This window comes from Myxine glutinosa, chromosome 6, assembly GCF_964187855.1.
Source record: "Myxine glutinosa chromosome 6, kmMyxGlut1.1, whole genome shotgun sequence".
NCBI classification, from domain to species: Eukaryota; Metazoa; Chordata; class Myxini; order Myxiniformes; family Myxinidae; genus Myxine; species Myxine glutinosa.
This window is the reverse complement of record NC_136266.1, coordinates 99,879,656-99,897,244: the sequence shown is the minus strand read 5'-3', so window position 1 is coordinate 99,897,244 and position 17,589 is coordinate 99,879,656. Positions and strand designations below refer to the sequence as shown.

The window sequence follows — 17,589 nt, the reverse complement described above, 5'->3', positions numbered from 1 at the left end:
TCGATTTTTTGTGACGCGCGTCGGTGCGGTGGGCACCCACCCTGTTTTCCACACCCACGGGCACACGTGGGCACGCGTCGAGTGTCTTTTGTGCCACCCACCCCCGGGGCCTGTCGCCCCCATTAGGACTCCCCCCAGGAGTGATTTCAGGCCCTTTCCTGGGCCCACACACACCACAACATTCCGTATGTTACTCGTGTCGTGTCTTCTGGATGTGCAAAGCTGATACAGACATATAGACATACATATAGTTATACTGATACAGACATAAACTCGAAGCTGTAATTGCTGACAATGGCGCTTCTTCGAAGTATTGACTCGATGTTGAATACTTGAATCCCATGTAAATTGGATATTTCTGTATTGCATTTTTAATTATTTTGTAAAAAAAAATTCTAAAAAAACAATTCCAGTTTAACTTTGTGGGGGTATTATGTGCAGTTCAATGACATAAATTCTGCATTTAATCCATTTTACTTTCAAGCTGGAACACAACAAAATGTGAAAAAGTGAAGGGTGAATACTTTCTGAAGACACTGTAAGCCCTGTAATGTCACGAGTCCCAGGCCATGTCCTGATTGGACGGTTTGAACACAAGCATGTTTCCTATCGAGGCAAGTGAATGTTTAGCCTGCTGGACCATTCAGTGAGTGTGACCTTTCCACATGGTTGCGAGTCCTGGACCATTGGTTTCAAAGTTGCTGAACAGATGTGATATGACGTCCTCCATTCGGGAAGGGTGGAAGGCACAACTCCAAAGGGGCTGGGGTATTTCATTATCAAGAGTTGGTGCTGAGAGAGACCGTTGGCTGGACCGGTTTAGGACATGCCAAAAACAGATAGTATAGAATGTGCTCCAGAGAGTTGTTTTGCTGAAAGCTCTCCAAAACATCCCGGTTGCATAGAGTTCTTGTCCTACGGTTGTCCCAATCGACAAGACCTGTCGACTCCACGAGCTCTCTGCTTGATTCCATTCAATTGACCCACGATCATCCCCATTTTATTCCTCTTCTATCTCTCTCCAGTGTGAGTCTGTGTCATTAAAGATTTGTTTTAAGTAGGTGACTGTTTGCATTTATAGATAAGCGTGTTCCTCCCACAGTCACATTGACTCATTTCCTGTTGTTGATTTCCCGCATTCTTATTTATTGCTCATTAAACCTGTTTGTTTTTATTAGTGATATGTGTTTACTGTCGGTTATCAAGTCGATCCTCCTGCATCTCTCAATTAAATAAGCACACAATTTGAATAAGCAGCCAAATTCGCACCAATTATTAAGTCATTTGAACACTGTGTTGTTGTTGTTCTTGTTTTGGCATCTCGACACAATGGTATCTAAGGCTCTTACTGCTTGGCCAATTAGACCCTTAAACACCAGACCACACTAGGTCCACAACAGAACTTTGTCATGTCCAATCTGGTTTTTTTTCTTTAGCAAATAGCTCCTATGGTGAAAATGAGAGACAGACAAAGGTTTTTTTTTTAACAACATTTACCAGGTGTCTTTTGTCGGGACAAAATTATTCAGCTGCTTGCCATGGCATCTTCATGGTATTTAAATGTTAGGTCTTTGAAAGTTGTTTTAAGAATTGCGAAGGCTGGAACGAGATCACAAGAAAAGAAAGGACGATTTGGATAATTTTGTGGAGGATAGTGAACAAAAGTAAGTGGAAATAGAGGTGAGAGTGCAAGGATGTAAAGAGGCCTTTAGCAATGGCACGAGGTGCTCAAGAATAGCATGGGGAATATAATTCGGCAAGTAAAGGAGAAACTTGGTGAAATAAATACGGTATCTGCCGAAAAGCAGTCATGGCAACGTATTTACTACAGTCGGGCCCTGAGTCACCATGTGAGGCTGATCTTGAACACAGGTGCTGAACTTCTACAGTTAGGAATGCTCAGCCCAGCCAACCTTGAGAAGTTGAAACGCTGATGCCAGCAGCAGCAGAGAAGACCAACCCACATGGAGATGCACTTGGGAAGTTGGAACGCTGACACCAGCAGCAGCAGAGATGACCAGGCCACATGGAGATGCACTTGGGAAGTTGGAACGCTGACACCAGCAGCAGCAGAGAAGACCAACCCACATGGAGATGCACTTGGGAAGTTGGAACGCTGACACCAGCAGCAGCAGAGAAGACCAACCCACATGGAGATGCACTTGGGAAGTTGGAACGCTGACACCAGCAGCAGCAGAGATGACCAGGCCACATGGAGAATGCACTTGGGAAGTTGGAACGCTGACACCAGCAGCAGCAGAGATGACCAGGTCACATGGAGCTGCACTTGGGAAGTTGGAACGCTGATGCCAGCAGCAGCAGAGAAGACTGACCCACATGGAGATGCACTTGGGAAGTTGGAACGCTGACACCAGCAGCAGCAGAGAAGACGGACCCACATGGAGATGCACTTGGGAAGTTGGAACGCTGACACCAGCAGCAGCAGAGAAGACCGACCCACATGGAGATGCACTTGAGAAGTTGGAACCCTGACACCAGCAGCAGCAGAGATGACCAGGTCACATGGAGATGCACTTGGGAAGTTGGAACGCTGATGCCAGCAGCAGCAGAGAAGACCGACCCACATGGAGATGCACTTGGGAAGTTGGAACGCTGACACCAGCAGCAGCAGAGATGACCAGGCCACATGGAGCTGCAACAAGGAACAGGCTACATTGAGGCGTCTGTGCAGCGATACAGCAATTTAACGTGGTTGAATGTGAGCATTGGCATAGTTCCTGAACCTCAAAATGACCAGGGCGAGAGCTGGGCAATCCTGCAATATACGAAGGACCTTTTCTGCCATGTTGCAGCCCAAGAGTGAGCAACAAACAAGGCCGCATGCCTAGTAGTACGTAGTGGTTGCCCCACATCGGAGAAACTGTAAGCCGTCTTACATTTTCTCCCTCTACGACAACGCTGTTAACGAGTTGCAATTGAATATCCAGTCGGTCATCTTGCTCCAATTGTAAGAAAGAAATGTTATCAAAGCAATCCTGCTCGGTAGAGTGCATACCTCCGCAGAGGCTGAACAGTTTACACTTTGGATCCCACTGATAGACCGGGTCTACATCAAGAGCTCTAAAATCTAATCACTTGTTTTTGTCACCTTCCCAACTCATCCACCAAGTTTCCTCTGAATCCGTCTACGTTTTAAAACATTGTGCTATATATCGTTTTTGGCCGAAATTGGTTGATTCATCCGCCGTGAAAGATGAAAAGGTTCTGACAGTGACGTTTCAGGCCTACCCTTTGTTGAAGCAGCCTTTTTTTGCTTAGATCAATGAATTTATTCTGGATAAATCATCTTGCATCTTGCAGTATTTGGATATATCAACGAGTTTATTCTTGTCTTTATTCTCTTGTGCAACTTAGTGCACACCGCTACTGGTCATGTGCTTGAATTAGCAACTACATGTAGTACCATCGTTTATGTAGTTTCTGGCTTTTTATTTCCTGTTCACTTTCAGGGTAAACCATTGAGCTTGTGGTAAAGTAGATTTTCTGTGGCAATTGCAGGTGTTCATCGCTTGGCAATCCTTGTCTCCACAATTGTATGTATCACAGCAAGGTCATTTATAGACCATCGGAACTACAACGCGTAGACATACCTTCGGTATGGTCAATTGGATATCTGAGACCATGTCGAACTGGCTCACTTGGGTTTTTCAAAGAGCTTTCCATGAGCAAGAATGATGGATGGTCTTCAGACCGTGCCAGTTGACGAATGACACAGGGGCAAGCAGAAAACGCTACACATCTACAGCCCATGGAGACTTTCTGGTTTGTATATCTACGTGTCTAAAGGAGCTATTTGGCCCACCATTATTGAAGTGACAACTTATATTTTCTGCTTGGCTCGGATGTGGTTTGGTGTTGTGATGTTGTGTGAAAGTGAACAACCTTAGGTGGATTATACTTTCTCACGCTTGAACCAAAATTGTTAAAGCAAATTGCATGTTTTTATTCTTTTTAAACAAATGCTTGTTCTGTGCACAGTATCTAATATATTGTTACAGACGCGGTTTTAGATGTTAGTTTACCGAGCGGTTTGGTATTACCGCGTCCGCACAGTTACTCCCCGATTAGAACCCTATCCCACCCGATTCCACTCGAACGTTGGCCGAATCGCGCTATGCTAAATCAATGAAGGAAAGGACACAACGGCTGGGATAAATGCAACGACACAAGGGGTACAGTTCTCAAGACCTCCGGAGGAGGATATAATATTGGTGATGCAGAAACGGGTAGATTACACGGTAAGAGGTAAAGCACAGCAAGATGGGCACTTAGACACAGTCTTATCTTATTCCCGACAGACCACAGACAAACGGGACAAGACTGACTTACACAGGGATTGATGGCAAGGAAGGGCAGGCAGTCGATAGCTCAAGGTGCACCTTGGCTCAGGGGCAGAATCGACACGGTCCGGTCCAGAGATCGGGGAGGTATTGTCGCGCTCGGAGGTGGCGTCCTTTTCTCTCCAAGCTGAGGTGCATCTGACGTCACCTCCTCCTTCCTGCGCATGTTCAGCGGGGAGTGACACGCCCTCGGCTCGTTAGCTCCGCCCCAGATGGAATCGGTCCGCCGTTTCTATTGGGTGCGGGGGGGTTACCGGGCTCCGCCCTTGACGAGGGGCTGACAGCGAGCCCCTGCGTGGTAACCCCATCGGAGCACATGTTCAATGGCGGCTAACCAAGCCGGAGTGAGGACGCACACTCCCCGCGCCGCCGCCGCTGTTGTTGTAGTTGTTGTTGTACCATGAGGAAGAGCTGCGGGGAGGTATTGGGAGGTCCTAAACTTTCTAACGGTGCCATACAATCACATTCTGGTGCAACGAAGAGTCAGAATTAATGGAAACGAGTCCTTAACTGACATAGACTAAGAATAACTAGCAAGATGTCCTATAGTTGTCTACGTGAGATGCGGTGGACCTGGGCACGACATTTAATGGGGGAAAAAGGGGAAGGTCGGTTCTACAGAGTGTTGTTTACAGACAATGGGACTAGGGAATGGGGGATTGGGGATAGTTGGGGAGTATTGGGGAAATAGGGGAATATTTACAAGCGGATATGGAGGCCAAATCCCATATCCGCAACATTGCACCCTTCTCTACCCTCGGGGCATCCCGACCCGATAAATTTTTACCTACGTTAGTGTGGCACTCAGGTGTAGTTCCCTCTACTATTAACTCAACCCTGAGTGCGACAGTTTTACAGATGTTCACAAATGAGTAAATATGTCCCCCTGCGACGTTGCACCCTTCTCCTCACAGAAACACACCCACAGGATAACCGAATCGCGGAAAGAATCCTCAAACTAAACATACAGCCGGTAGGGAGCATCATTTACACAAGACTACACTGATATTTACACTACGATCCAGGACCTGTTTTTGGAGGAACACATGCAGATGTTATGCATAGAGAGAGCACGCATGCCAGCATCGATACACCAACCCACGAGTGCCCTGTGGCCCTATGGCCTTTAATAATGTGCAGAGCACCCCATCCAAGCACCAAAAGCACCACCCCATCATGTACAGTCAGCACCATCCGGTGCACCAATAAAGTGTTCAACAATCACCGGTGGTGTCGCAGCCGGCCGATGTTCTGCCGCTGGTCTTGCCTTCATGTGGTGTACTTGGCCTTCTGGCTTCTTTAAAGATAAAGAAAGGCGCCAACCGCGTCCATTTCTGAATTGTGGCCGTCAGGGGGCCAACTAAAAGTGGTTCACCTGTATGGCATAGGTGCCACGTTGACCCATAGGTCCATCAACGGGTGGTGCTTGCCCGCAAGAGAACTGCGGTCCATGGTGGGCGGCCACAAAAATTGCGGTCCATATGGTGTATCGATCCAGGCAGCAAGCAGCGAAAGTACAGGCCCACAACTGCGGAGCCAGCACCTCTCTCTCCTCTCTCTCTGCCCCAAAGCCAGATCCTCGGAGGTGGGAGACAAAAAAAGAAGACAAGTGAGTAAGGTGGTAAGGGCGCAAAAGTGCACGCAATATTAGGTAATGCACACTAGGGGCACATGGGAACCAGGTGAGACAGGTACGTTCCTACCGTACGCCCCCCCCCCCCCCCCCACCAGGTAACCTACATTGCCCCTCCCTTACCCCTTACTGTATCCTCATAACACAACACTACCCATAAACATCTACTTTACAAATCAACAAACGTCCCTACTGTCTTCCCCGTTCCTCCCATAAACCAAATTCGTCTTCTCTCCCTCCTAACCAATCAAATTTGCCATTTCCAACTCTCATCAAAATTTGCCATCTCCAACTCAACATCAAAAGTTGCCATCACCAATTCATCATCAGTCCCTCCTAAGGAGGGAGAGATGGAATCACCCCAATGTCTTATCCACGTCGTGATGCGTCTCACAAATCCAACAGCAATTCTCATTTCCTGCAACACAGAATAAAGAAAACACAGGTGTGGAGTCATCATCATCACCTCAGGTAAGTGGCTGCGTATGGTGCGACAGGTTCATCAATCCTAACTATTTCCGAAATGACTTTAACAACTTTACATTACCCGGGGTCTTTCCCTGCCAATCCATTGGCCAACTTACACTATGGGTTCTAAAAACCAATTCCCATTGACCAAACTGTGGTGCCTCTCAATTTGGGGTCTCACTCCCCCGATTCATCTCCCGGTGCCTTCGCACAATTTCTGGGCTGTGACGTGTAGCTCTCCCAGCAGGTCTACCCACCTGCACACCTCCACCACCGTAGTTGCCACCCGAGCTTACCTGCTCCTCACCCTAACCTAACTAACTGGGGAAGGCCCTCTCGCACTCTCACCCCCGCAGTGCCCTCTCTGGCACGGGCTGCCCGATCCACACCCGGGATCCTCAGGCACCCACTGACACTAACGGCTCCCAGAGCCCACCTGCGGCCTCACCTGGCCGACATCCTCACAGTGGTGGAGTGCCCAAACCAACTACACACACTAACAGGCTACACGCCCAGCCATTTCCACAACACTAATGCACCCATCCACAATACCATTCTGCAACCGCACCACAAATGCCAATATCCAACCACAATTTACCTATACCCTCTACCTAACACTTACACTACCCGCCCCGGGTACTCGTGAAAGGGGTCCACTCTTCCCCCATCCACACCTTCGCACCATGCACACCACTCCGTACCACTTACTCCAACTCTCTCCACACCATTCATTCCAATACTCCATGTATTCCACACACCTGCACTTGCACACCTGTGCTCTCACACCTGGTGCCAGCTGCACCCTTCTCTCCCCGAGCGCATTCGCGCTGATCCACAACACTCACTACTCATACACTGCTCCACACACCTGTCCAGTTCTCACACAGCATCATCTCATCTAACTACTCCCCTCTGAAACTTGCGCTTCCCAGTCGCCCCTTTAAACTATTGCGCTCCCTCTTCATTATAATCCACACTAATCTACCTGCGTCCCCACTACAGGTATCCTTGTCACTAACTAATCTTAACGTTACCTAATGTCATCTTCTAGGGCCCTATCAATATCCTAACCCACCCGGGCTAGTTTTCACTGCCATCAACCCCATAATCTATTGCGCATTTGCCCCACACTATGGGAAGGGTGGCAGGGATGCCACCCTTACCCACCGGGCCCATCGCTCACTACCAATTTTGCACATCAAATTTCAACAAATCAAAAATTTGCCAATCACTACTCATCATCTGCCAATCATTACTGCCAATCCCTTGCCAATCATCAAATTTTGTTTTTTTCTAATTTTGGGTCCAAAACACTCACCTCATCATTACAGTCTACTTACTAATGCCTCTCGGTGCGCCAATTTACTTCTAAAGCTCGGCTTCGTACAGCCATGCCATGAATGCCGGTTGTTTGGTGCCAGCGGCTGGATACGTCCCGCATTCGTGGCAGGGACGGGGGCTTGCCCGGGCCGAGATCCCACGCACCACCTCGGCGTGGAGCCATCCAATGTCCCGATCTCGACCTGCCGGCACGTCTCAATAGAAAGTGGTCGCCATGACGACCCTTCCTATCGGGCTGCCAGCTCCGCCTAGTGGAGCACGGACGCGGCCGTTCAAAGCGAGGCCCGGCGTGGATCGCGTACGGCGGTTCTTTCGAAACCGCCGTGGTTCGGATCCCCGCTGGTCCTCGCGGCACGCGAAGCTGCCCGACGCGCACCGAGGGCCCGATTCGGCTATAAGTCGTTCTAGCCTCTAACCCGGTTATCGTCGATGCCTCACCTGGATGCTTACAAGCATACGCTACCCCTTTCTTGCTCATACCTCCAGCCGTTTCCATGCTCCTCGTCATACCTTCTCTAACACACCCAGGTACACTCATTCCACTCCCAGCCTTGGTCACACACCTGACCACCGAACACTTCGGCACACATTCGTTGGTCGCACACCTCACCAACACACCTCTTCGCGCCCCTTCCTCGGTCACCTCCTCTGTGACAATCACAGGTGTGCTCTCACCCGCACACCCAACCACGTGCCTCACTACCAATTCCAGCGTGCATTCCCACACACGCTCTACCATTCCAGGTGTGCTTCCTTTCTCACCTGTCACAACCAACTCACGCTCCGTGTCACTCTTACTACTCTCACCTCCACTCTTGACAGCGCACTCACCCTTACTCTTGACAGCGCACTCTTTCCTCATGCACCCATCCGTTACACACCTCTCTCGCGCACACTCTTGCGCACACTCTCCCATCACACCCTCTGTAACACTCACCACAGGCGTGCATTCTTCCTTACTTTTGACAGCGCACTCTTTCCCCATGCACCTGTCCGTCACACATCTTTCTCGCACACCCTCTCCCGTTACATCCTCTGTAACACTCACCACAGGCGTGCATTCTCCCTTTACACCCTCCGTAACACTCCTCACTACGCGCTTCCATGTGCTCCCTCGCACACGCGCTACGACCGACTCACTCTCGACAGCACCCTCACTCCTTGGCACGCACTTTTTCCTCACACACCCCAGGGTCGGACTTTCTCGCACACCTCCTTTTTCGCACACCAGACCTGTCGCACACTTCACCAACGGCCTCTCACGAACACCCGGGTCCATCTCGACCCCCAAGCTTCTTAAATCACCTGGCGCATCATACGCACGACCATATTGGTCACCACTTACACCGGGTCCTCTTCCTCTTCGCTTCTCCTCCATCACCTGCGAATCCCTCATCCGGTTAATGAGCACATCATCACGATCCGAACACAGACTTTGGACCAATTCTTTTACTTCCTCTTTTATCTCTTTCTTATCCTCTCTCCGTCGCTTCTTAATTTCGCTCACCCCTTCTTCCACTTCTTCTAATTTCTGCTTCACCTCTTTTATGTCCCGGTACGTCTCCTCAAGCTCGTCCTCTAAGGCTACCTTGACCGTTTCCATGTGCGTCCTCACCTGCCGGTCCTTCGTCTCCATTACCTCTGTCACCTCGTCCAACCTCGTTGTCAGTCCCTCACGTACCATCTGACATTCCCTCTTCGTCGCTATCAAGTCGTCTTTTAGTTCTTTCTGTGTCGCTTTTAACCCTCCTAGTACCGCAGTGTTCCTTTGTACCTGCTCCACTAACTCAGTCTGTCCCACCGTCAGCTGTTCCACCTCCTGCGTCAGGTCCTCTATGCCCCCTTGTAACTTTACAGTCCCCTTTCTCACCTCCTTCTCCATGTGCTCCTTACAGTGCCTCACCTCCTCGTGCACTCCTCCGACCGCCTCACTCACACCTCTTCTGATCTCTTCTCCCATCACTTGCATCTCCTGCCCAGATGCCACCCTCATCTGCTCCATTTCCTCCCTGTGAGCATCTAGGTTGGTTTCTACCCCCATTCTGACCCCCTCTATCTGCTGCCCCATTTGTTTAACTTCCCTTTCCGCCTGGTCCCTCATGTCCCTCAATTTGCCTTCCATACTGTTTTCTAACCCCATTAACCCATTTTTTACCCCCTCTAACTGATTCTCCTGGGCAGCCATTCTATTTTCCACCCCCGTTAACCCATTCTTTACCTCTTTTATCCCGTTGTCTAACCCCTCAAAATTATTGTCTAACTTCTCACCGGTACCCCTCGCTTCGTCCCTCATTACCCCCATTTGGTTTCCCATTACCCCCATTTGGCCCTCCAATCGCTCACCCTGAGCATCCATCCGGTTCCCCATTACCCCCATTTGCCCCATAAGGGCCCCCATCATTCTGCTTTCCATTTCTTTGCTATTCTTGTCCATAAGGGCCTTCATTTGCATAAAAAAAAGGTTCAAATCCACCGGTGGCGCTACTACGGTCGCGGGCGCGGTCGCCGTGGCCATGTGCGAGGCGCCATTTTGCGCGCCCGTAACCTCGTGCGCGACGACGCTATTTTGCGAACCTGCCACCCTCACTGCTTCGCTCTCCTCTTGTCCCTCTATTTGGTCCTGGATCGAACCTGCCTCACTCTCCTCTACCGGAACCCAGCCGTCTTGATCTGCCATAGCGCGACTTTCAAAATTCGGGTTTTTATTTTTGTAAAACACAATCAAATTTCGGTCACTTGTAATTTTGAGCGCTTTAAGCGCGCTTCAGGTCCGATCTCACTCCTCGACACCAATTGTTACTCTAATAGTACAATTGGTGTTCCAAAATTTGGGCCTAACAAATTTAGTCCCAGGTCCGAATCCAACTCCTGACAACCAATTGTTACAGACGCGGTTTTAGATGTTAGTTTACCGAGCGGTTTGGTATTACCGCGTCCGCACAGTTACTCCCCGATTAGAACCCTATCCCGCCCGATTCCACTCGAACGTTGGCCGAATCGCGCTATGCTAAATCAATGAAGGAAAGGACACAACGGCTGGGATAAATGCAACGACACAAGGGGTACAGTTCTCAAGACCTCCGGAGGAGGATATAATATTGGTGATGCAGAAACGGGTAGATTACACGGTAAGAGGTAAAGCACAGCAAGATGGGCACTTAGACACAGTCTTATCTTATTCCCGACAGACCACAGACAAACGGGACAAGACTGACTTACACAGGGATTGATGGCAAGGAAGGGCAGGCAGTCGATAGCTCAAGGTGCACCTTGGCTCAGGGGCAGAATCGACACGGTCCGGTCCAGAGATCGGGGAGGTATTGTCGCGCTCGGAGGTGGCGTCCTTTTCTCTCCAAGCTGAGGCGCATCTGACGTCACCTCCTCCTTCCTGCGCATGTTCAGCGGGGAGTGACACGCCCTCGGCTCGTTAGCTCCGCCCCAGATGGAATCGGTCCGCCGTTTCTATTGGGTGCGGGGGGGTTACCGGGCTCCGCCCTTGACGAGGGGCTGACAGCGAGCCCCTGCGTGGTAACCCCGTCGGAGCACATGTTCAATGGCGGCTAACCAAGCCGGAGTGAGGACGCACACTCCCCGCGCCGCCGCCGCTGTTGTTGTAGTTGTTGTTGTACCATGAGGAAGAGCTGCGGGGAGGTATTGGGAGGTCCTAAACTTTCTAACGGTGCCATACAATCACATTCTGGTGCAACGAAGAGTCAGAATTAATGGAAACGAGTCCTTAACTGACATAGACTAAGAATAACTAGCAAGATGTCCTATAGTTGTCTACGTGAGATGCGGTGGACCTGGGCACGACATTTAATGGGGGAAAAAGGGGAAGGTCGGGGCTACAGAGTGTTGTTTACAGACAATGGGACTAGGGAATGGGGGATTGGGGATAGTTGGGAAGTATTGGGGAAATAGGGGAATATTTACAAGCGGATATGGATGGAGGCCAAATCCCATATCCGCAACAATATAAAGCTGATTCTAACCACTGACTCAATCACTCACTTTTATTAACTAGGGCATGCCCGTACTATATATATATCTAAAATTATATCCCCCCCCTCTATTTACATGAAATGGTTTGGTCCATTCGCAAAGCCAAAGCGAACGGCTTGCGAGTACGGTGGCAATCCCCCCCCCCCCCCCCCCTCTGTTTACATGAAATGGTTTGGTCCATTCGCAAAGCCAAAGCGAACGGCTTGCGAGTACGGTGACAATCCCCCCCCCCCCCCCCTCTATTTACATGAAATGGTTTGGTCCAAAGCGAACGGCTTGCGAGTACGGTGACAATCCCCCCCCTCTATTTACATGAAATGGTTTGGTCCAAAGCGAACGACTTGCGGAGTTTGGTAAAGAAATCGCCATAGCTCGGTAACTACTTCTCCGATTAATATGAAACCTTGAAAAGGCACATCCTCGGGTCCCCAGCAATATACCTGGCAAGTTTAAAGTATATCGGACCCGTGGTTGTCGAGAAACAGCGGTCACAGACACACAGACAAACACACACACACACAGAGATTACTGGAATTATAGATAGATGTTCGGTACCTTCCGGGTGTCGTAGAAAGCTGAAATTTGGCGTGCCGACGGACATCGAAACCGATACACCGGGAAGAATCACAGAACCGTCATAAAGCACCCGGGAATGAAAAGTTACGCAAAAAAACTGTAAACACCTTCTTCTTTTTTTCTTTTTTTTCAATTGATGTCTGGCATTTGAAAATTGTAATTTCTATAACTGTAAACTGTGAAATAAAAACGTCAATGAATATTTATATAAAAGAACTAAACCCGTCCGTGAAAAAAAAATTTTTTTAGGATGCTTGTCTATAAAAATAAAAATGAAAATAAGCAACAAAACAAAAAATAAAATAAAAACAATTGATAGTCGGAGGTCGGTGATGCTTGCCTATAATCACAAAGCTTCTATTTATTATGTACTTATTCTTACATTTGTTTGTTATGTAACATTCGTTATTGCCTACAATGTGTAAGCATACCCCACTAGTACTGTATGAACCTACTTTAAACTTGTTGGGCAGGGGACAACACGTTTGTTTTCTACATCTCACCTTTAAGCTCCCTGTTACCAACAAATGTGTCACAGTCGAGCCTTTCGATCTGGTTGTACGTGCAGTAAAACCACTGCAGCCTCGTGAGATTCCGTAGCAGGCCGGGCGGAAGTTTGTGGAGGCGGTTGTATGAGATGTCGACGTTGTTGAGGTTTTTGTTAAATCTGAAGAGCAAGGGTGGAATTCGTCTGATGTTGTTGTAGGACACCGAAATTTTCTCCAACAGGATCGACGGTTTCAATATATCTGGCTCGAGAGCCGTGAGCTGGTTTCCATTGAGGCGCAGATCCTTGAGGATGGAAAGAGGAAGACAAAGTTCTCAATATCTATATTTGGGCAATCCATATGAATTATCAGATCTGAAATGAGTACCTTAAGTGAGAGAAGCTGAGAGAGGACAGCCAGAGGAACACTCTGTAAGGAGTTGTACGAGAGGTCGAGCAACTCGAGCCTCTCAAGATGGCCAAATACACTATCTGGCAAGTAGCTGATCGAATTCCTGCCGAGGTACAGAGTGTCGAGATATCGAAGACCTTCAAAAACCTTCGATGGTAACTCCTGGAGACCATTTTTTGACAGGTCGAGGTAGTTGAGCTTTGGCACCAATTGGAAAAGCTCTTCTGGGACTTCAAAAAGAGCACTGGAAAACAGTGTGTGAGGCATGATATGTATGAGGTGGTATTTCTCCACATTTTGCTACAATATAAAAACCTCTCATCTATTAAAGTACACACCTTATCGCACCTTCAAGTGTTTGTTTTCGAACATTCGATGACTTTTACATGTATATTTTATTTCGTTAAAAGTAAGGCTTATCTCAATATCCCGAGGGATTGTTGGGCGTTGTGCTTGGGGAGGACTTTTTTGGGGAAATAGTTGAACAGATCATGACTTGTTACACAAACTTTTGTTTTTGTGACCAATCTCACATTAAACAAGCATTCTGAGTATTGCGCTGCAATACATGTCCCCTACCGTAGGGGACTCCGGTGTACACGCCTCGCCTCGTTGATAAGTGTTCAATCCAAAACTATAAACCATTCTTTAGCTGGTATGGGCCAATTTTAAAGCGTCATTACAAAGAAAACCGAGTTGTTCCACCAGTTGATGCTGGTTTTCAAACTTGATCCGAGTTATGCCGAGACACATGTGTGTAAATTTTTTTTGTTGAAATCAGCCAATATTTGGTGGAGTTATCGCACGGAAACCAAAGTGTGACAGACTAACCTCATTAAATATGCAAATTTATGCACGGTTGAATGTGGGCGCGGATGACGTGAGACCGGGTTATTCTGACCGGGTTATCCTGACCGGGTTATCCTGACCAGGTTATCCGCGGACCGTGGAAGCTAGGTTACTTCTGACGCGTACTGTATATACTGCTAAGAGGGCAGAGTATCAGATACATATTTAAAGAAGTATTCACGCAGATTATACGCACAGAAGCATATGGTAAAGTGACACTCCAACCTCCCTAGATGTGTTGTTGATTTATTGGTAAACTATGTGAATTTCAATGTATTCTTGCCTGATATGAAGAATTGTGTTAATGGAAACAAAATTCAGTGAAAACGTTTTTGACTTAATGCTTATTCTCGCAAAGCATTTTAAAGAACAGTCCACGATTACAGCATATTGTACACAAGGAATATTAACAGCTTTGACTTACCGCACTCCAAATTATAGTCCGGAAAACTGTTGGGGAAATTACCAAAGTTCAAAGTGCCATAACCTTCTCAAAAATGATCGAAACGTCGTGAAGTTCGAATTTGACCTGTAAATTATCATGTGGAAATCATATACCAAGTTTGAAATCATTAGCTTTAAGAGTTTAGAAAAAAAGTCCGGAAAACTGTTCTTTGCGTGACGGACGGACAGACGGACGGACGGAGTGCAAACCTATAGTCCCCTCTGGTGTACACCGGTAGGGGACTAATAAGTAAAGTATGGAGAAAGAGAGCAGGGATTATACCCTCACCTCAGCCATCTGGAGAAGAGCCTGGATTCAAATATTGGCCCAAAAAAAAAATATATATATATATATATATATATATATATATATATATATATATATATATATATATACATATATATATATATATATATATACATACATACATACATACACACACACACACACACACACACACACACACACACACACACGTCATGGATTCAAATCTAATGCTCTACAAATGTTAAAATAAAGGGGTGCTCTACATATATCGGTTAAAGTACATTTACGTCTTCATGCAGCTACCTGTATGAATCAAATTGGCGCCCCTTTATTTGCACATTTCTAGAGCATTACTTGGTTCCTCCTAAGAACACAAGGGAAGTCCAGCATGCACAGGAGATTTTTTGAATGTCCCTTATTAGTCCCCTCCCGGTGTACACCAGAGGGGACTATAGGTTTGCACTCCGTCCCTCCATCTGTCAGTCCGTCACGCAAAGAACAGCTTTCCGGACTTTTCTTCTGAACTCTTAATGCTAATGATTTCAAACTTGGTACATGGTTTCCTTATGATAGGTTACAGGTCAAGTTCGAACTTCACGACGTTTCGATCATTTTTGACAAAGTTATGGCACTTTGAACTTTCGGAATTTCCCCAACAGTTTTCCGGACGACCGACTGCCGGTCGGGGACATGTATTGCAGCGCAATACTCAGAATGCTTGTTTTCTATTGTTTGGCATTTTCCATAAGCTATGGAATGTCCCTTCTTGTCTATACTTTGCCACATGGCACATAGCATATAAAGGGGCCTTTTCTATGCCTCTGACATTTTTCCCAAGAATGATACTACTCGCAGCTGTGTGATGCACACAAACGAAGAAGAAGAAGAAGAAGAAGAAGAAGAAGAAGAAGAAGAAGAAGAAGAGACATGATAAAAAATATAAAAGGAAGTGAAGGGAGAAGGATATAAAAGATAAGGAGGTTGGAAAGAGTTAGTTGTGAAATGGAGAGAGTGGAGGGGGGGGGGGTGAGGAGGGGTTCGTGGTCACAACATCCTGCGTTCTGTGCATAAGTAATATGTAGATGCCACTTCAACAGTTTACAGGAAGTTGACACCACTTTCCAGTGGACATATTGTAGTGCAATCAAGCAATGCATTCCAAAGCAATTCAAATGAAAAAGCAAACGCTGTATATGATTAGTTGCAATTTGTGAGTTTTTGGACACTTCTTGGACCACTTACCAATTAGAGAGATCCACCCACTTCAGCAAACGGATCCCTTGAAAAACTGTATTGGGGAGGTCAGTTGGCCTGGAACTGTCCATGTGCAGAAATTGCAGATTGGGAAGGGCCTTGAAGGCTGCAGGTGGAAGCGAGAGTGGACGCCTGTTGCTCGAGATGCCTAAGTAGGTGAGGGTTGGAATTGGGCTTGGAAAGGCCAAGCTGGATAAGGAATTTTCATCCAGTAGAAGAATGTCGGTGGAATTTGGGAGAGGCCAAGGCAAGGCATACAGGTCTTTGGCTCGACAGTCTACCGTATGCTGTTTCACATCACAAGAGCATTTAGGTGGACATCCATAAACAAGTGAAGGCCCAAGTAAGATGACTATAAATAATAGTTTGGCCATTGGACCAGTGGGAATGACGGTCATAGTTCTGTGGATAAACAAAGGTCATTTAATGTTTTTGTCTTTTCCATGCAACATCCTTGTGTTTTAACCGAGGTATAAAATTCAAATCCATTCCTATGGAGGATTGGTGTTCAGTGGGGGCATCTATGTATTACATATGCACGGAGGCGGATGACAGTGATGGAACAAATCAATAAAGTGTTCAATTTTGGTCAAGATTAAGAACATATCCACAAAGACAAAATATTTGATAATTGTAGGTGATTGACAAGTTCCATGTCACGTGGGTTCTGCTCACTCACATACCTGGTCAATTTACATGGTCCCAGTCATACCAAAACAAAAATACCTGGTCAATATACAGGGTCTCCCCCAAAAAAATGCTTCCACGATCACATCACATAAACATTGCGGTAACATCGTTTTGGTATATACTGCACTGTATGTTAGTGCAGAAGCTGCTGCAAAGACAAAAAGCCCCACACGAAGATGTGAGCGATGTAACCTGGTGTCAAAGACCCTCTGAGAAGACCAGACCACTTACTATCACCGCAGTCTAGGCGGAACTTGTAATTTCTTAGAGGGACTGGTGATGACATGCCTACTCAGGACAGTACGATGTTTAACGTTTACCAACTAATGCTGCAGCAGACGGAAAACCCAGACAATCATCCATCCGAGGGATGGTGCTCACATTGTATTGTTTGTATTGTTTGTTTGTTTGTTTTGTTTGTTTCTATTGTTTGTTTGGTTATTGTTTGTTTGTATTGTTTGTTTGTATTGTTTGTTTGTATTGTTTGTTTGTATTGTTTGTATTGTTTGTTTGTATTGTTTGTTTTGTTTGTTTTGTTTGTTTGTATTGTTTGGTTGTATTGTTTGGTTGTATTGTTTGGTTGTATTGTTTGGTTGTAATGTTTGTTTGTATTGTTTGTTTGTATTCTTTGTTTGTATTGTTTGTTTGTATTGTTTGTTTGTATTGTTTGTTTCTATTGTTTGTTTCTATTGATTGTTTCTATTGATTGTGTGTATTGTTTGTATTGTTGGTATTGTTTGTTTGTATTGTTTGTATTGTTTGTTTGTTTGTATTGTTTGGTTTGTTTGGTTTGGTTGTATTGTT

At 46.8% G+C, this 17,589-nt stretch overlaps 1 protein-coding gene across 2 annotated transcripts in view; it reads right to left on the bottom strand.

Annotated features, from left to right (window-relative positions):
- Positions 1-17,589, bottom strand: part of LOC137413917 (uncharacterized) — a 47,122-nt gene that overhangs the window by 10,288 nt on the left and 19,245 nt on the right. For both annotated transcript variants that reach the window (XM_078780248.1, XM_078780249.1), the window contains exons 2-4: positions 16,084-16,497; positions 13,257-13,524; positions 12,885-13,173 (exon numbers count right to left, since the gene is read on the bottom strand). In XM_078780248.1, coding sequence (XP_078636374.1) covers positions 12,885-13,173; positions 13,257-13,524; positions 16,084-16,493 — 967 coding nt within the window. In that variant the 5' untranslated portion in view covers positions 16,494-16,497. The remainder of the gene's footprint in view (positions 1-12,884; positions 13,174-13,256; positions 13,525-16,083; positions 16,498-17,589) is intronic.